We start from the raw sequence: 19,985 nt of genomic DNA on the forward strand, positions 1-19,985 counted from the left end.
ATATGGTCACTTCACTATATGGCTATAAAGTGTGTATATGTGTATAAACCCCCCCCCCCCCAAAAAAAAAAATCCTTCTGAAAAAGAAGTCCATTGGCTTTTACTTCTGAAGGTTAAGGTGCTTTTAGCTAGCCCGACTTTTCTGTGTTTCCCTGCTGTAAGGACGACCATGATGCACTCTGACTTTAGTTCTTGCTCCAAGCTAAAAGCTCAACATTGTAATGAAGACATTTTTTAATCCACATTACATAACCCCAGTGAAAACTATTACTAGCAACAGACAATAATGTAATTTAATGCAGCGAGGTTTTTTCATGTCCAGTATTTTATGCAGTTAATAACTAAGCTTTCACTTAGATGCTTGTTTTATTTTGGAAAATGTTCCTTATCACAATTTACAATTAATTAGCACTTTTTATGCAACTTGAGAATTTAATTTCCCCCAAAAGGAGCACATAAGTAGGACACAGGCACAATAAATGAGGCAGACAGTTCAGTTTTAAATATCCCGTTTGTATAACTGAAGATTGACAACAATTCAATCATTTGCACTCTGACTAATGAACAAATGATGCATGCGCATTTCTCTTCTCAGCTTTAAATGAGATGTGACAAAACCCTTTTCTGGCCATCACATGACCACTCCCCTTCATCCTGTTATGCTCTTAATGGCCTTCAGCTTGTCAATTATTCAGTGCTGGGCCCTCTTTACCCAAGGTGGTGTTCTGTATCACCAAAAGCCAATAAGAGAATCGGATAGAGACATCTCGATCACAAATCGGTTGGAGAGTTGGGGAGGATGGATCAGACAGTTCAGTGCTCTGGGATAAGTAATGGAGTGGGTCTCTTAGCTAGGCAGGGCCTCCACTAAATCAACGCTAGGTAATTGATGTTAATGCTAAGGCAGTCTGGGGCCTGGCTGCCCACTGATTGAGATTTTTGTGTAGATAGAGACCAAATGCTGTAGGGTGGTGGAGGATGGGATTGTTGGTGGTTGGAGTGGGAAAGAGCCTTTAGCTGCCAGGTGTCATGGGGCTTGACTTTAATGCACTCTGGGCAAAGTACTTGATAGGAGGGCCAAAATGTTTGTGATGGTAAAAGGCAGTTGTGCTGCCCCGAAGGCTACTTGTGGCTGGCCGCATCTTCCATCAAATCGTATCAGAACCCATTTATGGGAGCGGTACGACTGTGGATCAAAGCCTCTTACAGCAGACGTGTACACTGTGTACTAAACAAAAACTACTCATGGATGCACGTTAGGGTTGGGCAGTTTACATCACAGTGGAATCACAGTGGAGTGTTTTGTTGTTTCGTTGCTTTTTTTCTCCTGTTTGTTGTATTTTTTTTTTTTTGGGTGGGTGGAGGGGGGGGGGGGCTCATGGTTACCTCGTTAGACACGACCCGAGGTTGTTTTTGGCTAGTCCTGTGTGGTTGTTGATTTTAACACATGGCAGGATTGACATTACATGGTCTCAAGCGGGATTTATAGTCCCCACAAATGTGTCCTTTTGTGTACACTTCGTCACACAGAGGGGGGCTTTACACCCACACGAGACACGCTGCCGCAGGAAGTGGATGATGTATGCTACTGCCTAGGGCTGGGCGATATGACCCAAAATTCATATCTCGATATATTTTACCTGGACGGCGATATAAGATATATATCTCGATATTTTTTTAAGCCATAAAGTAAGAACAAAAAGAGAGTTCTTAGTCAAAGCTGTGTCCCAGATGTCACACGGCACTTTTATTAACATAGAGCATAGATGTACATAAAATTTACTCAAAAATAAATTATGAGCATTTAATAATGCAAATAATAATGCTCCATAAATAAAAGAAAACAATGTTGTTTTTGTGCACAACAAAAAGCTCACAATTGTGCAGTCAAAATGTAAACTAAAAGATGCAGAGCATAGTAACAAAGACAGATTTCACAGCTGCTCTGTTCCCAACTTCTACTGTGTGACTGACAGCATTGAGTTTGAAATCCTCTTCGTAACCACGTCTCTTAACAGGTGCCATTTATGGTCCTTATACACAGTAGGGTAATATTACGTTGAAGCACAGTACGTATCACTCCGCGAGGCTCCTCGGTAGCCGTAATGCTCTGACAATCCATCAACCGGTGCAGCACCGTAGCTTACCAAAGTCGTACTAAAACATTTTTTGACAGATTGCTGAGCGCTGTGTACCACATAAAATCGCTTCGCGGCCATCAAGCACAACCAGAATTCATACATAAGGCGCGCTGTCAACTTTTGAGAAAATGAAAGGATTTTAGGCTGTGCAGCGCCTCTGGGCTGCATGGCGTTAGCGTGGTTAGCTAGCTAACACGTTGACGGCGTCCAGCCCCACGCACGGGGCGATGCGCAGTAACTCGTTAACGGAGATTTGCCGTGTCCATCTTGTCGCTTCCTGCAGGTGAAGCGATGGGGGAGGAGGGGGAGTTGTGTTCAGTGAAGGAGGGGTGAGGCCGAGTAATGTTGCGTAAAGACAAAAGTGGACGAAAGAGAGGCAAACTTGCGGCTCCACAAGTATAGTTATAACGTAACATAGACTATATCGATATAAAGGATATTGTCACATCTTATATCTCGTATAAAAATATATCGATATTTTTTAAAAACTCGATATATCGCCCAGCTCTACTACTGCCCAATGTTAAATGGTTGACAAGTGGTCAGAAACAGAGCAGGGAGCGATAGAGTTTACGAGGAACGGGAGAACCGCAAAAAACCTTCAAAGATCAGAAAATAAAGCATGAGAGCAAAGACAGTTTGTTTCACTTCAACTCTTTGTATGCGAGAACTTTGCTCTCCTCTGCAGCTGGCTCACACACATTTTATGCCTCCATCTGACAACAGAGCTCACCGCAGGCAGACTGGCAGGCCCTGAACATGCTAGCTCTGCCCATCATAAAACCTGCTTCACTCTTTCAATTTTATTTATGCAGCGCCCACAGAAAAACCCAACAATCAACAAAACCCTATCACCCCCTATAATCAAGCACTTTGACGACAGTGGGAAGGAAAAACTCCCTTTTAACAGGAAGAAACCTCCGGCAGAACCAGGCTCAGGGAGGGGCGGGGCCGTCTGCTGTGATTGGTTGGGGTGAGAGAAGGAAGACAGGATAAAGACATGCTGTGGAAGAGAGACAGAGATTAATAACAGATATGATTCAGTGCAGAGAGGTCTGTTAACACATAGTGAGTGAAGAAGAATCACCCAGAGCATCATGGGAATCCCCGGCAGCCTATTGCAGCATAACTAAGGGAGGATTCAGGGTCACCTGGTCCAGCCCTAACTATATGCTTTAGCAAAAAGGAAAGTTTGAAGCCTAATCTTGAAAGTAGAGATAGTGTCTGTCTCCTGAATCCAAACTGGAAGCTGGTTCCACAGAAGAGGGGCCTGAAAACTGAAGGCTCTGCCTCCCATTCTACTTTTAAATACTCTAGGAACTACATACCTACAGCATGCTTTATTCGCTCTAATAGAATATTATGGTCGCCAGTAAAGAACGCTGCACTGAGGTCTAGCAGAAAAAGCTAGACCTCAGTGCCAAGTGTGAGGCAGTGCTTGGAAGCATTCATCTAACTCGGTTGTACTCTAAAAAGCACTGAGTTCATTAGCCAACCCTGCTGATCATCACACTTCATAATCAGTTCATCCCTTGATTACCAAATTAGCAAGTTTGTCACTATATTTAGTGACTCATCATAACCTATTTGGTAACACTTTCTCTGAAAAGTAGCTGACAAAAAGTTAAAATGTAGCAGTCTGCAGTCTTGCTTTCTCCGTCTGTTCAATGACGGCAAGAACAAATCAGCAGCAACTTTTCACATTTGCTTTGATTTCTTTCACTGACGTGATTTTCTGCAACGTGATCATTACTCACTGGACAGACGCAGCTGAAATCTCGTGTTTAGATGATAAAAACAAATTTAGCAGTTAACAGACACCAACAGAAATCATTTAAATCAATCATATTGTAAAGTGATGTAAACTCTGTAGATTCGTCCCTGATTTTGTTTGTTCCAAAGAAAAGGACAAAGCAGTGTCTCCACATTATCACCAGGGCTCTAATTCCTGTCCCCATTCATTAATATTTGATGCTGAATCAATTTGTGAGGGGCTGATGTGCGCTCTAAATGGCTGCAGATCAGCAAACCCCAAAGAGGTCTTACCACACTCTTACCTGGTGCAGACATTTGATCTGTTCTGACCTCTTTTTTCTTTCTATTCAGGTTTTGTAGCTTCCTGTACCTGTGTAATAAACAGGCTTAAGCACTCGGTACTTGTTTAACTCAGATGTAACCACTGAGGAGAATTTTTCCACCGTCTGGACACAACTGAAAGTCGTTGAGAGACACGGGTACTTTGGCCTTTCTGAGGACCTCTGCCTTTGTCATTTAGTCATCAGAGTTGTACCAGTCGGGCTGAAGGACACTCGGGAGTCTCTGTTGCATCCAAGCCTGCGTCACAGCACGCATGAAAGCACCCGACATTACAGTTTCACTGCTTGGTTCAAAGCACGAATCCATCCTGGTTTATTCTGTTTATAACCTGATATAATGTAAGATGAAACCTAAATCCAGACGTTCAACTGTATCAATCTTTTTAAAAAGTTACAAATTAGTCTTCAGGCCTTTAATACATCTATTAGTGTCTTTTCATTTTGAGATAGACGGGATAACTTTAACAAGACACTTGCAAGTTTTTACAAAAATGCTGCTAGAGCAGCTGCAGGAGAAACGTGGATATATTTAAACACCACATTAATATAATGGAGCATACAAACCTAGTTACGTGGATCTCCCTTCATCTTAATGACAGGGCAGTAACACTGACAAAAAATTATAGTAGGCATTTTTGTTCTTCCAGCTTTGCTTCCTGGCTTCATTTGAACTTTACGAACATAGCGTTTTTACAGCCTCACTGACCAAAGCACTTAAAAGCACACATTAGAGCTTCACACCCACTCACTGGCCCCAGGTCAGTCTCCTGCTCATGTAGTGTGGACTCCTTGGTAAAGTAAATGGTGCAGGCGTGGGTGTTTCTATAGAGCTCTAACCTCATTGAGTAATAATCAATTTACCCATTCAGATGCACATACATACAACGCTTTATTTTATGTCACACACACACACGATAACCTGCCAATCAGTGGGTGACCTGATCAACCCACTGTGCCACAGCAGCCCTTCAGACAAACACTTGGTGTTCAGTGCATCTCAGATCTGGATAAACGATCCCAGTGCTCTAAAGGCTCTGGTTGAGGGCAGAGGAAAAAACTGCCCTCCAACAGAAAGAACTTTCAGTGTGAAATAACTGTATGAACAGAAAATATAAGACGTAATGTATTATGTGTATTTAGAATATGAATTATTTTGAATGCATTCAGCGTTTTGTCCACAAATGGAAATGAGCTGCAGGCCTGATCCACCTGATCCTGTCCAATTCAAAACTGAACTTTACTGACCTCTCGTCTACATGTTCACCATTCCTTAAAACTAATATTGTTTATTGTAAATGTAAAACCTAAAAGAAAGAACTCGGCCCTCACATCTTACGACAGAGGAAGTTGGATGTCTTCACAGAAGATTACAGTAAAGATGGGCAGCTACTGCTCAATAGATCCAAAGCATTTTAAACAGAAACTTGGAAGTGTTCTCATAGAGGGACAATAACAAAATGTGGCCTAAATATCTCCTGGAGAATAGGGAGTGTTTTCTGCCATGTGGCAGGAAGACCGTGGTAGCAAAGGGGGTTGGGGGTAATATGAAGCAGACAGAGAAAAGTTTCCTCAAAAACGTCCAGAGGCCAACCTCCCATAGCAGAGTATTCAAAACAACTCTGACACCAGGCAGGGCCATTAGGCAAATGTGCAGCAATGCAGACATCGTCTCACATGTTTCAAGTCACTAATGATGAGTCTCTCTGTGTGCAGCTGCAGGATGTTTCATTTGTAGTGAAATATAACAGTGGAACAGGGAGGATACGTTTCAAGGCCCTGTTTTTAACACCATCAGGAACTCAGATTATACAGAACATGACATTTCACTTCACACATTGCTCACCAACAAGTCCTTAACCTTAAGGTTAATAGTCAATGCATACATTCTCTCCTTCAAGGCTAAGTAGTTGAAAGCCAAGTCGACATGGGCGTTCCGAAGCGCATTTCTATTGCAGTGGGAATGTGATATACGACAAGCCTGGCTCACCAAGTGGAGCTTGTGGGCCAGACACGATTTACAGCTTCTTGCATCATCAAACATTTAGCTTCAGAGCTTCAGCAATGCAGCTGTAGAAAGAAGGTTGTGTAGAAACTGTAGCTACATACATGGATAAAAGGGGGAAACGGCTTTGATAAACTACATTCCGACGGGGTTAAATGTCCAAAACGTCAACGATCCTCAGAGCAGCGAGCTGGAAATGAATCGTAACATAACACAGATGGATGATGATTCAGCGTGCGCTGTGCTAGTAACAGCTACAGAGCACTGGAAGCAGCTCAGCTACCCCAAAATGCGTCTTCAGCATAAGACAAGAGGCCACAGACACCCATTTTACACATTAGTGCACTCGGTCCTAACACAACAGACACACAAGTGAAGAAAGGAGGCGTTTGAGTTTGAGCAAACTGCACGAAAAGGAGATTTTTCCCAAAAAGGCGTCGTATAGAGCTGTGCTGTAATGACAGAGCTTACCCTGCATGTTAACAAAACGGTCGCCTGCAGACACAAACAAAAGGGATCAAAGACACGCTGACATCAGCCAATGATGCGTCACTCCGACATTTTACTTTAGTTACTGTAACTGTAACCAAAGTTGAGCTACAACTGATCACATTTGCCATGAAACATTCACCGTTTTCCTCCCAAACGTCTATAGTTTAATTTTTACAAAACAACAAAAGGAAAACAACGTTAGATTGACATTATCCAGACCAGACGTTCCCTTTCAAAGTAAAAGCACAGAACACAGGGCTGGGAATCTTTTGGAGTTTGGGAAAGGAAAATTGTAGGAATGCCATCAGCATTACTTACTTGGAGAGGGACACTCCTCCAGCTTTCCCTATGAGCTCCTCGTGGTGGAGAACGGCATCATTCCAGGGAATATCAAGGAACTTCAGCAGTGTCCTCATCCATTTTTCAGGATGCAGCACCAATTGTTCATAGTGCACAGGCAGGCATTTGTCTTCAGCGTCCAGGCACTGAGTGTACATCGTCTCTATGGCCCGGTTCCACTTGGTCAGGCAGTCCCTGTAGCTCCCCAAGTCAAACCCAGCAATGGTCACCTTTCGCGAGATCATGGAATGGACCGACGCCCGACCGTCTCTAATCATGAGCACAAACTTGGCACGGGGAAATATTTTGGCCAGGTAGGAAAGAGATTTCAGTGCAAATGGGTCCTTGTTGCACAGAAAGTTGGCGGGCTCGCCGTGCTTGACGATTATTTCCAGCAGGAAGGCCTGCATGGCGGCGTCCAGCACCTCGTCAGTCACGCCGGCCTCGTCCAGGCGCATCTTCTCCCGACCCGAGCGGCTCCACATCTGTTTCATGGCCAGGATGCGTGGGATGACACGGGTTTCCTCACCGCAGCGGACCTCGGGGTGGGCGTCCAGCATAGCTCGCATTAGCGTGGTCCCGCTACGGGGTACGCCACCGATGAAAATGAGCGGCATGTCTTTGTTGTAAATGAACGGCATGCTGAGGTTCTGGCCCGTCCGTAAGGTGGTCCGCATGCTGCCTCCCAGCCCAGACAAAGGCAGGATGCCTCCTGGCTGGCTGTACTCCTCGATGCGATGGTGGCACTCCATTGCATGGCGGCCTAAGTAGAAAACTGTGACCGAGCTGATGACCAGACAGGCCACCAGCAAGTTCTGTTTCAGCTTGCCAATCATGCTGGGGCCACAGAAGGGAGAGGACAAGATAACCACAGGGGCGATTTTTGGGTATGGGGGTAAAGGAAGTAGAGGGCCAGTAAGGTTCCCACCCTTTATGTTTGTTTACTGGGAACCGGGCATGGATCGAGCTCCCTGGTGCACAGCAGGTGTCTGGTCTCCAGCTCCATGAGGCCTGCATGGTGGAGAGAAGAGAGAAGAGACACATTGAGATCTGATCGCACCACAGGAAACACTGATACGACAGAACTGAAAAGAATCAGATTCGCCTCGTTCTCGAGGTATCGTATTTACAAATTTGGGGTCGACGTCCTGCCGACCAGCAGGGTGAAGAAAACTAAATGAGCTCTGCCTGTTTTTGCAACACTCTAGTGGACCTTAAAGTGTTGCAAGTCAAAGTTGGTAGAAAGAAATAACGAGTTGCTAATAACAGACTAAGAATACACAACAACAAATGTGTCCAAGCTGCATCCCAGCCTTCAATTTCTGGTGGCACATATTTCATCTGCGACATTTATCTGTCAACCTCGAATTCTGATATGGGCAGCCACTCATGCTAATTCTGCAGAAAGGACAATGTGTGCATGCATTCAGTGAATACACACATCCTGCTCATACATACTGCAGTGGGCAGGCTGGCAGTTTTTATTTGACGAGTGAAAGCTGCAGGCTGAGTACAGCATATTTGCTGGAGCGTTTTCTCTGCGCTGGCAGAACAGCCGCAGTCGGCCGTACTGGAAGAGGAAGATGTTTCAGGCAATCCACAGCAGGCAGGGGCAAAGGGACACCTCTCTTTCAAACCACATATTCAGTCTTGTTAACAATACCGGTAGACTGTCTAAATAAAATGATCTTCTGTCTTTAAAGCCATTTGCATCCAAGGTATCTGGACTTTTGGCCTCAGGAACCTTTTGTCTGGAAACATCAACGTCAAACCCGTACAGGAGCTTTGAGCACCTCAGCTACACTCTGCTGCTGACACAGGGAGAGACACGACTGAGTAGTCATTCCTGTTATGGTTCTTTGAAGTCTACTTGAGGTTCATTGCTCGGTGCACATGTGCGGTTGGTGCATTGCAGAGCTGCAATGATTCATCAATTAACTGACGTTTTGTTTAGTCCATGTAACCGTGAGTGTTACAGCAGAAACAGATTGAGGAGCATGCATGTGAATAAAAACTACGGCAACCATAAACTCACGCGGCCCACAAAGACACTGATAACACAACAGCAGCATTGAATGTGAAACGTCCAAAACACCCACACTTACGCTGTAATCACCATCAAAACCTTTACTCCTGGGAAAAAGCTCATGCAGGTCCTTCATGAAACATCATGTGCAAACTCATGTGAACGTTCTGCCATTTGTTTTACACAGCAGTAAATCCATAGCACAGCTGTTCCAATGAAAGCATGCATACACAGCTGAACTGCTAACGTAGTCTGATCAGGCAGCTTGCTGAAGGCTGACAGCAGCTATTTTACTTTATATGTCACCTGCGATAAGCAGAGGGTGAATCTAAATGGGGGCATGGAGTCTTAATTCAAGGCTTTAGTAGATTATTTTGTAGATTTAGACGAATATAAAATATATTAAACTGCAGTAACAAATAACATGTATTTAAAAAGCTCATTCTTTGTTGTGGGCCAATAAAAGCACACGTGCCAGTAAGCCACTGACCAGAGGCTGTTAGGCTGGGCACTGAATTATTATTAACACTAATTATTAATATCTACACAATCAAAACATATGAAATGAAATGTTGCAACAAAGCACAGGCCAAACCTCAGATCTGCGCTCGGAGAATACTGACTGGTCTCTCTCTTCATTGCCGTCATCACATGCTCAGGCACACAGACACACACTGACCCAACACTACCACTATCTTTTAGGGGTGCAACGATACACAAAATTCACGGTTTGGTTCGATATTTTTTCGATACAAAAATTTTTTTCATGCTTTTTTAATTTGTCATTTATTAAAATTATAAATATATATTTTAACTCAAAAGTACAGTTTTTAAATTTAATGTTGCTGAAACAACAAAGTAATAAAAAATAAATCTATCTGATCAAGAAATCACTCATCTTTGGAAAAGAGAGTTTATTACAGAGAAATGGCTCTTTCCAAAATAAAAGCTATACTATACGCTTCTTCTGGGCTATATTCTCAGCAGCATATTAAACATATCAGGTCCCCATAAGGAGAATCATGTGCTAACGGCTGTCTAAATGACTCGGGTAAAGTTTGTAGCATGCGTGCTTGTTGTTTTTGTCTGCTTCCACTTGTCTTTGCACGAGGATGATGTCGGAGTAAATGTGCAGTCATATTCGTTGTGTTCCCACTAGTGCTGTCAGCGTTAATCTGAAATGACGTTAACACCACAACACGGCAAATCTCCGTTAACGAGCTACCGCAGATCGCCCCGTGCGCGGGGCTGGACGGCGTCAACACGTTAACAAGCTAACTGCGCTAACGCACTAGTTCCCACCAATTGAGCATTGCGTGGCACATCCAACATACTGTTTTACTTTTGCTTACCATCCGGGTCATACGTCACATGAAGACCAAAATAGTTCCAAACGCGGTTCAATTTCAGGTAGCGTTGAGGCAGTTGACATGTTGCAACGAGCTTAGCTTCTATCTTGCTAGCTTGCGTTGCGCTCAGTGGATCTGCACTCGACAGTGCAGCCTAGGCAGAGTAGTCGAACGCAGATCCACTGAGCGCTCAACACAGACAGCATCGTCAGAAGAAAAGTTTGTATTGTTCGATACATATGCGTACCGAACCGAAAGCACTGTATCGAACGGTTCAATATCGATACGAGTATCGTTGCACCCCTACTATCTTTGTGTGCATCTGCGCACATACAGATGAACATACACCAAATCTACCTCATCCAGGAGATACAATACTAAATGCCTTTGTCTCCTAATGCAATAAAACCTTAACTGAAGCAAAAACTCTGCATCAGAGATTTTTATATATAATGTATTCATATTACGTTCACCGAAACATCCTGTGGCTGCTCCAGTTTTGTCTAACGCCAAAGAAGATTCAGGTTGCCATTAAATTTTTTGATCAATGCTCTTTAGCACCTAGCCTCATACCTGTATTAACTATTTAGTCTGTTTACATAGATTCCACCTCATATGAGCACGATGGTTAGCTGCCTATGACAGCATCAGACCACAGCAGTGGAACAGCGGGGACTGCGACACCAGTATGGGACAGGCGGAACCCAATGCAGCCATCTCCACATTTGCATCATCATCAGTGCCATTTGGATGCATCATCGTCTGGAACAGCAGACACAACACCATCATCATCATCTTTCTCTAATTGATTAGTGGTTTCATTCCTCCCAAAACCAACTGCAGACTGGGATGTGATGACGTTGTGGATGACAGTATTAAAACGTCTCTCGTTTCCTCGTTTATTTTGTGCCGTTGCAAAATACGCCGTTTACCGCAATATTTTTTAATTGCTTTACATGACGGTTTCCAATAGTCACCATGGCAACACAGAAGAACCAGCCAAAGGAAATTGAGGAGCATTTTTCTAAACGTGGGGGTAGCTGAGAAGCATGGACGCGGTTTGGTTATGAAATTAATGCTGAAGCTATCGATTAATCTATCAATTATTCCATCGATTAATCGGATAAGAAATACTTTTGTCTTATTAATGAGCAATGATAAATATTCAGAATAGAAAAAAAAATACGCCCCCTTCAAAATTAACTGTAAAATAAATATGAAATCTAAACTGAGGCTTTAAAAAAAAGCATGTTTACTCTGTCTTCTTGGAAAGCTTTGAGTCATTGTGCGTGTTTGGCTGTGTGTTTAAGTGTGCAGGTGAATGAGTGAGTTTCTGCCTGTAAGCCTATTAAGGAGCATGTGAGCATAGCAGCATACTCAAGTTTTCCCTGTGCTTTGATGCAAAGTTTGTGCTGCTGAAAACAAGACATGATGGAGCAGACGTTCATTAATATCAACAATAACTCACCGCCTAACCTAAAATCCCTCTCGTCGATTTAATTTTTAGATTTTTAACGCAATTTAATTAACAATGTTTGATATTATTTCCCTTTCAGTTTGAAAAATATTATGAAAACTTCAAAATAAATATGGTCTAGTGCATGCCATGCCCCCCTGGTAAGCTAACAGTTAATCTGCATATTTTAACACAACTTCTGGAGACTTCCTGCAGATGTTTATCTATGTAAAGCAAACAGTGGTGGATGCAGCAGGTACAAAGTTCGCTTTCCTTCATGTCAAAGTTTGTTGGTGCTTTGATGAAGCACCGCGGTTGCGGTTTCCCAGTAAAGCTTTAAATGTTGATTACAGGAACAGTGCTGCTGATTTGGACACTAGAAACATGTTTTCTTTCACTTTACCCGAGGTCACGGTCCTGGTAACGGCTCTGCCGGGCTTTGTGGGCTTTTATTCACGCGCTGCTCTTAAACACGTTTGTCTTGCAGATCTGTTTTAAGTTGCAAATGAGTTTAAGAACGTGAAGTAAAAGAAAGCTCAAGATAAACCACAGAGTCAAACGTTAGAACAGGTTTTCCCCACAGCACGCGTACAGACTCAGAGACAATTTTGTGCGATGGTCAAAACCCCAACTCCAGGTATACGATGCCCACCCAGCCAGTCTTACTTATGTTACGAGCGTCGGGCCAAAGTCAGACTATGCTGCAACAGCAGATATGCGAACGACCCGAGCAAACGCATCCCTGTATGAGCTTAACGGTGCCGTTCATCCGAGACACTGCCGTCAAACTATTTTCCGGTCCACTGCTCTCCAGGGCTGAAGTCAGTTTCACAGTGGCATAACTGTCCGATAAAAATCCTCATTCAAACAAGGAGAGGTTGTAGCTTTTCTTTGATTTCCCACTACGTTCACATGTAAAATCTTTACTTGGGGAGAAGACTGAACCCAGACTAAAGCTGACTGCTTGTGGTCAACATTTCCTCAGAGCATTACGCCAGCTCAATGCAACGAACATTGCTTCATTTTCAAACTGCCAACTCTCTGAGCAAACTGGAGGTTCACACGGAAAGAAAAAGGACATTGATAAACAACATTTTTAAATATCAGAGCAATCCCAGCAGCTTGCACACACCCAAAAAACTAAATAAATACAAAATTAAAAATTATATATCAATGAGCTTGTAAAGGACCACTTCACCATCATGTGCAAGTCATCTGGAATCTATTTAATAATTGTTACAAAATTACTTAAATTCATGTGTAAAAGTAACAATGTGGCGTCACTGCAGGCCAGCTGCGTTTAGTGACATAGTCAGTGCCCACTGTAGTGCCATTCTGAGCCAGGCAGGGTACATTCATTTACAAGGTTTCAAACTTTTCTCTTTGGGAGAACAAAAAAAAAATCTACTATCAAGTTAGGGTACGAGTCAAACCGAGCAGGCGGACGTGGAAAAGGGTGATAAATAAGCTCAGCTGTGAAAACAACATACATTAGGTTCATATATTCTAAAGCAGGTGACTCTGCCGACAGGTACTCATAACTACCACACAATCTCACATCTGTGTGCTCAGTGATTCAGTGTTAAAGGTCAGGGGGAAGTCACAAAGCATCGTAGGCGGCCAACACCTTTGAAGACTGCTGCAACTGCACTTCAAGGTAAATTTCTCCCACTGATCGTCACTGGCATTTCAACATTACCAATCTGTGTAGGTTGTACTGAGATTTCTCCTTACCAAAAACTCTAAATCATCGCATTAATCCATTTGAGGTTGCATAAATTTAAATTGACACTTTAAATTGACAGAGCGGCACAGAGAGAGAAGCAGCTGAAAGTTGGTTTAAACAACTGATAACAATCAGACCAGAAAAGTTTCACAAGAGCTGAAAGGAAGTAAGGGTGAGAAATGGAGAAGCGTTAAAGACGTGGAAGGTGAGAAAAAACAATAAATGAGTCACCTTACTGTCAAAATCCTCACGGTACCGCTAATAAAACGGCTACACTGAGTGAGTTCTGAATTATTTAATGAACCAAAACTGTACACCTAACTTCTACTATGTGATGATTTATGGTCATTGTCATTATCCAGAAACAACAACATATTATTTTCTGCATAGTTTAAGCACTAAAACTAACAGGCGCAGGCCCTATCTCAGTTGTTCTCCTGACTGAAGTTTGGTCCGTTTACAGCATCCTGCCATGCGATTACATTTGTCTCTAACCATCAGAATCCCTCACGTTAACTTTTATCGAGTGGGAAAAAGTTAGGTTCATCCTGCAGCTTCACTGTGTTTGTGTTATGCTAACATAGCTGTGTCGCTAGCAATCACGTAGCACATCATTATATAGCAGCTAGCCCAACTTCAGTAACCCTACAAACGTCACTGCTGTTTAGTTTTCTGTCTTCATTTATGTTGGAAGTGATAGCAGAGCTGTACGTTTGAATGTTTTCAGAAATCTCTCAGTCAGAACATGCTATATCATGTTTAGCTGGAAACTAGCGAAACTAGCGCGCTAACTTCCTGCTAACTTCTAACTCCATGAAATGTAATAAATTCTGTTTTCATGGATGCCTGGATGTTAAACGTAATTGTTACACCTGGTAAAGCAGCAACGCTGATCATTTTATTAAAGATGAAAGAATTTAGACAGTTTTTAACTCTCAGTGATGCTGCAGTGTTCGTTTGACTTTGGGACCTGAAGGTGACGGAGTTTAGGACCCAGATTAGTCCGCGAGGCTCCTGACTACGGTAGCCATAATGCTCCGACAATCCATCAAGCGGTGCGGCTTCGTAGCTACCAAAGTTGCACAAGAACATTTTTTGTCAGGTTTTGAGCGCCGTGTACCACATAAAATCGGTTCGAGGTCAGTAAGCACAACCAGAATTCATACAAAAGGTGCACTGACGATTTTTGAGAAAATTTAAGGATTTTAAGTGCGCCTTATAGTGCAAAAAATATGCTAATTTGTTTTGGAACAATACTGTTACCTGGCGTTTATGTGCATCTCCACATGACATAAAGACACCGCCCAGATTCATAAACCGCTCCGATAAGCCAACAAAAAAACAAACAAACAAAAAAAGTGCTTCATGAATACCACTCTGTTTAGCTTAAAGACACACTATCACACATCTTGTACATCTGCAGTCTCCCAGAGACAAAGCGAGAACTTTGTGGTGGTTTAGAGACGCTGCCAGCAGAAAGTATTATTTGGGTTTGAAGCCATTACTCTGATTCTGAAGATGAAATCTAAGGATAGGTGTCCTTTGAAATGTAATGCCGTTTACACAACTAGCTCCAATTCAAAAAAGATAGTTTACATGAAACAGAAAGCACCTGTCTTTGTGGAATGGTCAAAACTCCCAAATGTATATGTTATCTAGAAACAGGTCGCTGCAATAACCAAACCTGATAAGACACTTTAGTACTGATAAATACCAAATAAGGAACATAATTAATAAGACTCTGCTCTTTTACAGCAATTCAAAGCACTATCAAATAATTAAATTCTTTTAAAAGTAGCAGATTCTGTCATTTTGTGTATTTCTGTGTCTTGGGACTGCCTAACCTGTCATTACTGGGACAGGAAAATAAACAACGAAGATTTACGGTGGCGGTGGCATTGCTGATAACAAACTGCAGCTGATATTCAGAGCAGAGTCCTGTTACACCTCACACCAGGCTCAGATGTGTTTGCACTAAATTAATTGAGGCTCTTCTCTCCTGTTGCTGATATTTAATCCTGCTGGCAGGATATTTTCCCATTGATTTGTTAGGGCGAGCAGCTGAGGCTAAGGCTTTTCTCAGCGGAGCAACAGTGAAACCAAACCACATGAAACACTTAATAATGATGGCATCTGCACCTCGTGAAGTCCTGATGGGAGAGGTCTGTGATAGCGGTGAGAAAAAGTAAGTTAGAGGCCAAAGATCCTTTCATATGTCTGTCAAGTCAGACGATAAGACAAGCAGCCTTGTGAAAGTTTGTTTTTCTCCCATTAAATGTTCCCTCTCTCTCACTCTCCCTGGCAGAGAAACGGGAAAATGAACTGATGTTAACAATCTGTCAAACACTCTCAAAGCTACACACATTCAATGTGCTGCCTCTGCTGCCTTCTATGGGAGCACAGCACAAATAGAAGCTAGCTGGGCTGCACCACATCTACTAATACAAGCTTGCAAGCACGTATGGAGCGGCTGCAGTTCAGGATGCAGAGCGGGTCATATGCTAATCAGGAGGTCAGTGGTTCGATCCCTAGTTGCTCCAGTCTACGTGCCAAATATCCTTGAGGTTCTGTAGCTCTGCATGCTAACAGACAACACCGTGTCCTTGTTTACGGAGTCCAACAAGGACACGGTGTCACTTAACTTACCCGTGTTTACACTGTTAAAGAGAAACAACAGCGAGTTGGTCATCAGGCTCTTACTGATAATGATTCATCCTTTCATTTCTGATCCGTGATCTTGTGCATTCCCAAACTTCCACACAACCGCATGCTCAATCACCAGGACCACGGCTTAACCTGCCCACAACCTCTGTAATAAATCAGATGTTCTGTACAAACCCAATGAATCTCTAGCTTAACCACATGACAGGGACCAGTGATGGGTTTCTGTTCACCCCGAGACAGGAAAGTCCTGGTGGAGTTAGCCAAAAACCAAATAAGACCGTGCTAACCTCTGTATTACCTGCAGCCATTTCACTACAAAGAAACTAGGAATGAGGGTAAACAGTCTTCCTCTCCTCTTATATTTACAACCCTTGAGCTCCACTAAGCTCTAAGGAAGGGAGAGCAGTAGGTCTTTTGTTCTCAGCCAATAGATCGGCGTGTACCAAAACCACGCCCCATGTCTACTTCTGACAAGCGTCAAAAAGGCAAACCGTGGAAATAAGACCCGAGCAGCTCAGAGCAGAGTATCACAAAATCATCAGCTTTTTAGAAACATTAACAGAAACTTTGACAGAGGACTCCAAACCAATGCTGTGTGAGGGTCACAGAAAGGCTTTGTGGGGCCTTGATGATCAAACAAGTTGAATGGCTGATCCAGCTTGTTAACTGACATATAGCACTTTTTAAATACAGTCGTCCCTCGTTTATCGCGGGATTTTTTTACAACTATTATAGATGTTTTAAGAAACTCCTCACTACACACTTTATACTCTTTTCTCAGACATGCATGAACATTTACACACTTTTCTCTCTTGTTTAAACTCTCAACATCAAACCTTCGTAGAAAAATAAGTTCAGTATTATAGAATGAAACCAAAGATCAAACCCTGTTTTTTCCCCAGAACATGGGAATAGAGCAGCCGCCAGAGAATTCAACATTAATGAATCAATGATACGGAAGTAGAGGAAGCAAGAAGAATAAATGAGTAAAGTTTGACTTATTTGAATGTTTTGTTTAATGCGCCTTATAATCTGGAAAATACGGTAACTTCTACCTGTCTTTAGCATGTCCAGAAGCTTTCTGCGTGATGGTTAGCATCGTCCTCTGCCTTTTGGGAGCTACTGCAGGAGCCTTTGACGGTGCAAAATCTTTCATCGGCATTGTTGTGTTTGTTACTTACTTACAAACTTACAGAGCACTTCAGAGTCACACTGCTAGGATCGGAGATTTGTGTAAATTTGACAAGCTGAACACACTCTGTACTGGACAGGAGACACGGCAGGAGATTGATTGGCTGTAGACCATTGCCAATCAGGACGCAGAACACAATGCGCTGTGAAAAAAAACAATAGCATGCACGAAACAGCGACGCCGGGAAAGGTGAACCGCGTTATAGCGAGGGACCACCGTACGACTCCTACTGTGCTGTGTTCGTCCTTTCTCACACACCACTGATTTCACTGCAGCAGCATTTCTTTGCTTTCCATTTCCTCTGCTCGATGTACACCCATCCAGTTACACTGAATAATTATGGGAAGCTGAATATAAACAAAATTAACTGTGAATTGATTGGTTGGTTCTGTTTGCTGCTACAGGCCGTCCAGCTGAAAGTAACTGACATGTCTGTGCATCTCCCATCACCTGCTGTATGTGTATCAAGCCTGACACAACTCAGCTGTTCCGTCTGTGCTTTACCACGAATACAACATTGAGCCTTATTAATGTAACTGACACTGTTGGATTGCCTGTCATTTATTGTTTAATTGCAGACCGACAGAGATGGTAAATCCCAATGAAGCTGACTTAAACGTGCATGTTTTTGGCTTAGATGTGTGAAGATGCATTTTATGTCACCACAGTACGTCAGCAAAACCATCCAGTTTCCTCTATTCTAATTCTGCGTCCTACATGCAATTCACACAGGAAGCATTCACACTTCACACCGCAACAATCTCACTTTAGTGAAGAAAGTAACGGCTCTGTCACTGCTTTCAATGCTCTCTGCAAAAGTAATGCAGTCCTCAGGTAACTGAGCTTCACCTCTGTGGAGAAACAACTCCACTCTCTAACATCATGCAGCAGTACGAAGAACGACAAGAAAGACTGAGGGGTAAATCTGCCACTGACTTGACCTTGTGAGAATAGAATAGAACAGAATAGCCCTTTACTGTCATTGTACGGTACACGTACAATGAAATTACGGAGTTGGCAGCCACCAGTATGAATACAATTTAGAACGCAGTAGCACACAGACGTGCTGCCAGGGCCACCGGTAGAAGGAGGATGGTTCAGGACCATGGTATATTCTGGATGGTGTTAGCCTTAATAATTCTTCACTGCTGATTATTTCCAGAATCTCAGATTCTTTTATTGTGATGATGCCAAAAAGCAAAACGAAATTGCATGTTGTCCCATTCAGTGCAAAACTCGACGGAAAAAAACAAGAGTTTCTACTAAATAAATACAGTTTAAACTTTAAATAGATATGTACAAATATCTGTGTGTGCGCTTGAGTCATTAAGCTGGTCAAGCTGAACTCTTTGAAAGTGTCTTTATACTTGGCAGACCTTTACACCAGATGTTCTTCCTGACAAAGAGAAATTTTATCTCCAGTCAGAAAAGCAACCTATTTTAAAATCTATTTAAAAATAAACTATAATGGGTTTAAAAGTGATTTTTTTTTTTTAGATGCAGACTGCAGACGCTGTGTTCAATGCTAGGAACAATTCTGTTTATACATGCCTTCCTTAGCCAGTATCATTCGATGATACTCTACTCTATCTGTCCATGAAGCCAGATAACACACACCAATTAGTTACACTGCAGGAATGTCCTAAAGACAAGCCCTGGATGGCCTCTGATTTCCTGCTTGTAAAATTCCTGTATAGTTGTAGAGTCTTTACCCTACAATATAAAGTGCCTCGTGGCAACTGTTGTGACTTGGCACTATGTAAATAAAACTGAATTTAATTTAGATAAAACTGAGGTTATTGTACTCGGCACAAAAAATCTTGAACACGGTGTCTAGCCAGATACATACTCACCTCCAGCAACGCCGAAGAATCTGAGTTGTTTTTGACCATAACAAACAAATGTGGGTCTGCTTTTTTTACGTTTGTGCACTCTCTAAAATTAGAAACATCCTTTGTCAGAGTGATGCTGAAAAACCTGTTACATCTAGTCTGAACTACTGTAATAGATTATTATCAGGTTCGTAAAAAGCATTCAGTTGATCCGAAATGCTGCAGCGAGAGTACTGACAGGGACTGGAGAGAGCATGTTTCTCCCTTACTGGCTTCTCGTCATTGGCACCCTGTTAAATCTGCACTCTAATTTAAGATCCTTCCTCAGATATAGTCTTAAATAATCAGGCCCCATCTAATCTTTAAGACCTCATAGTACCATATCACCCCAATACAGCAGTTTACTCTCAGACTGCAGGCTTATGCTTCAGCAGGAAATCTACGTTGTAACTGGAAATCCCTTTAACCCTACACCATCATCTTCCATGTAACCTACCATACACCTCCAGAGAAATCAGGTCAAACCTGACTGCCGTGGAAGGTTACAGGTGTGGTATTAAGAGTGGTTTCCAGTGATAATTTCCAGCTAAATAATAATTCAGGCATCACTAACAGAATCTTTCAGGCTTTATTGTAAAACTAATGCCCAGGATTTTTAGCTTGGAGTCAC

At 42.6% G+C, this 19,985-nt stretch overlaps 1 protein-coding gene and 1 long non-coding RNA gene across 5 annotated transcripts in view; both read right to left on the bottom strand.

Annotated features, from left to right (window-relative positions):
• Window positions 1-19,985, bottom strand: part of tpst1 (tyrosylprotein sulfotransferase 1) — a 77,892-nt gene that overhangs the window by 28,599 nt on the left and 29,308 nt on the right. For all 4 annotated transcript variants that reach the window (XR_014877931.1, XM_085184716.1, XM_085184715.1 and 1 more), the window contains exon 2: window positions 7,050-8,081. Coding sequence is in view for 3 of the 4 variants with exons in the window: in XM_085184716.1 (XP_085040842.1) it covers window positions 7,050-7,906 (857 nt within the window). In the remaining variant the exon portion in view is untranslated. The remainder of the gene's footprint in view (window positions 1-7,049; window positions 8,082-19,985) is intronic.
• Window positions 1,364-7,043, bottom strand: LOC146504586 (uncharacterized). The gene is made up of 2 exons (XR_014877939.1): window positions 2,659-7,043; window positions 1,364-1,592 (listed from the first exon to the last, which is right to left on the bottom strand). It is a non-coding gene; the product is annotated as an uncharacterized LOC146504586 (long non-coding RNA).

The sequence above is a fragment of the Neolamprologus multifasciatus genome, chromosome 14, assembly GCF_963576455.1.
Source record: "Neolamprologus multifasciatus chromosome 14, fNeoMul1.2, whole genome shotgun sequence".
NCBI lineage: Eukaryota > Metazoa > Chordata > Actinopteri > Cichliformes > Cichlidae > Neolamprologus > Neolamprologus multifasciatus.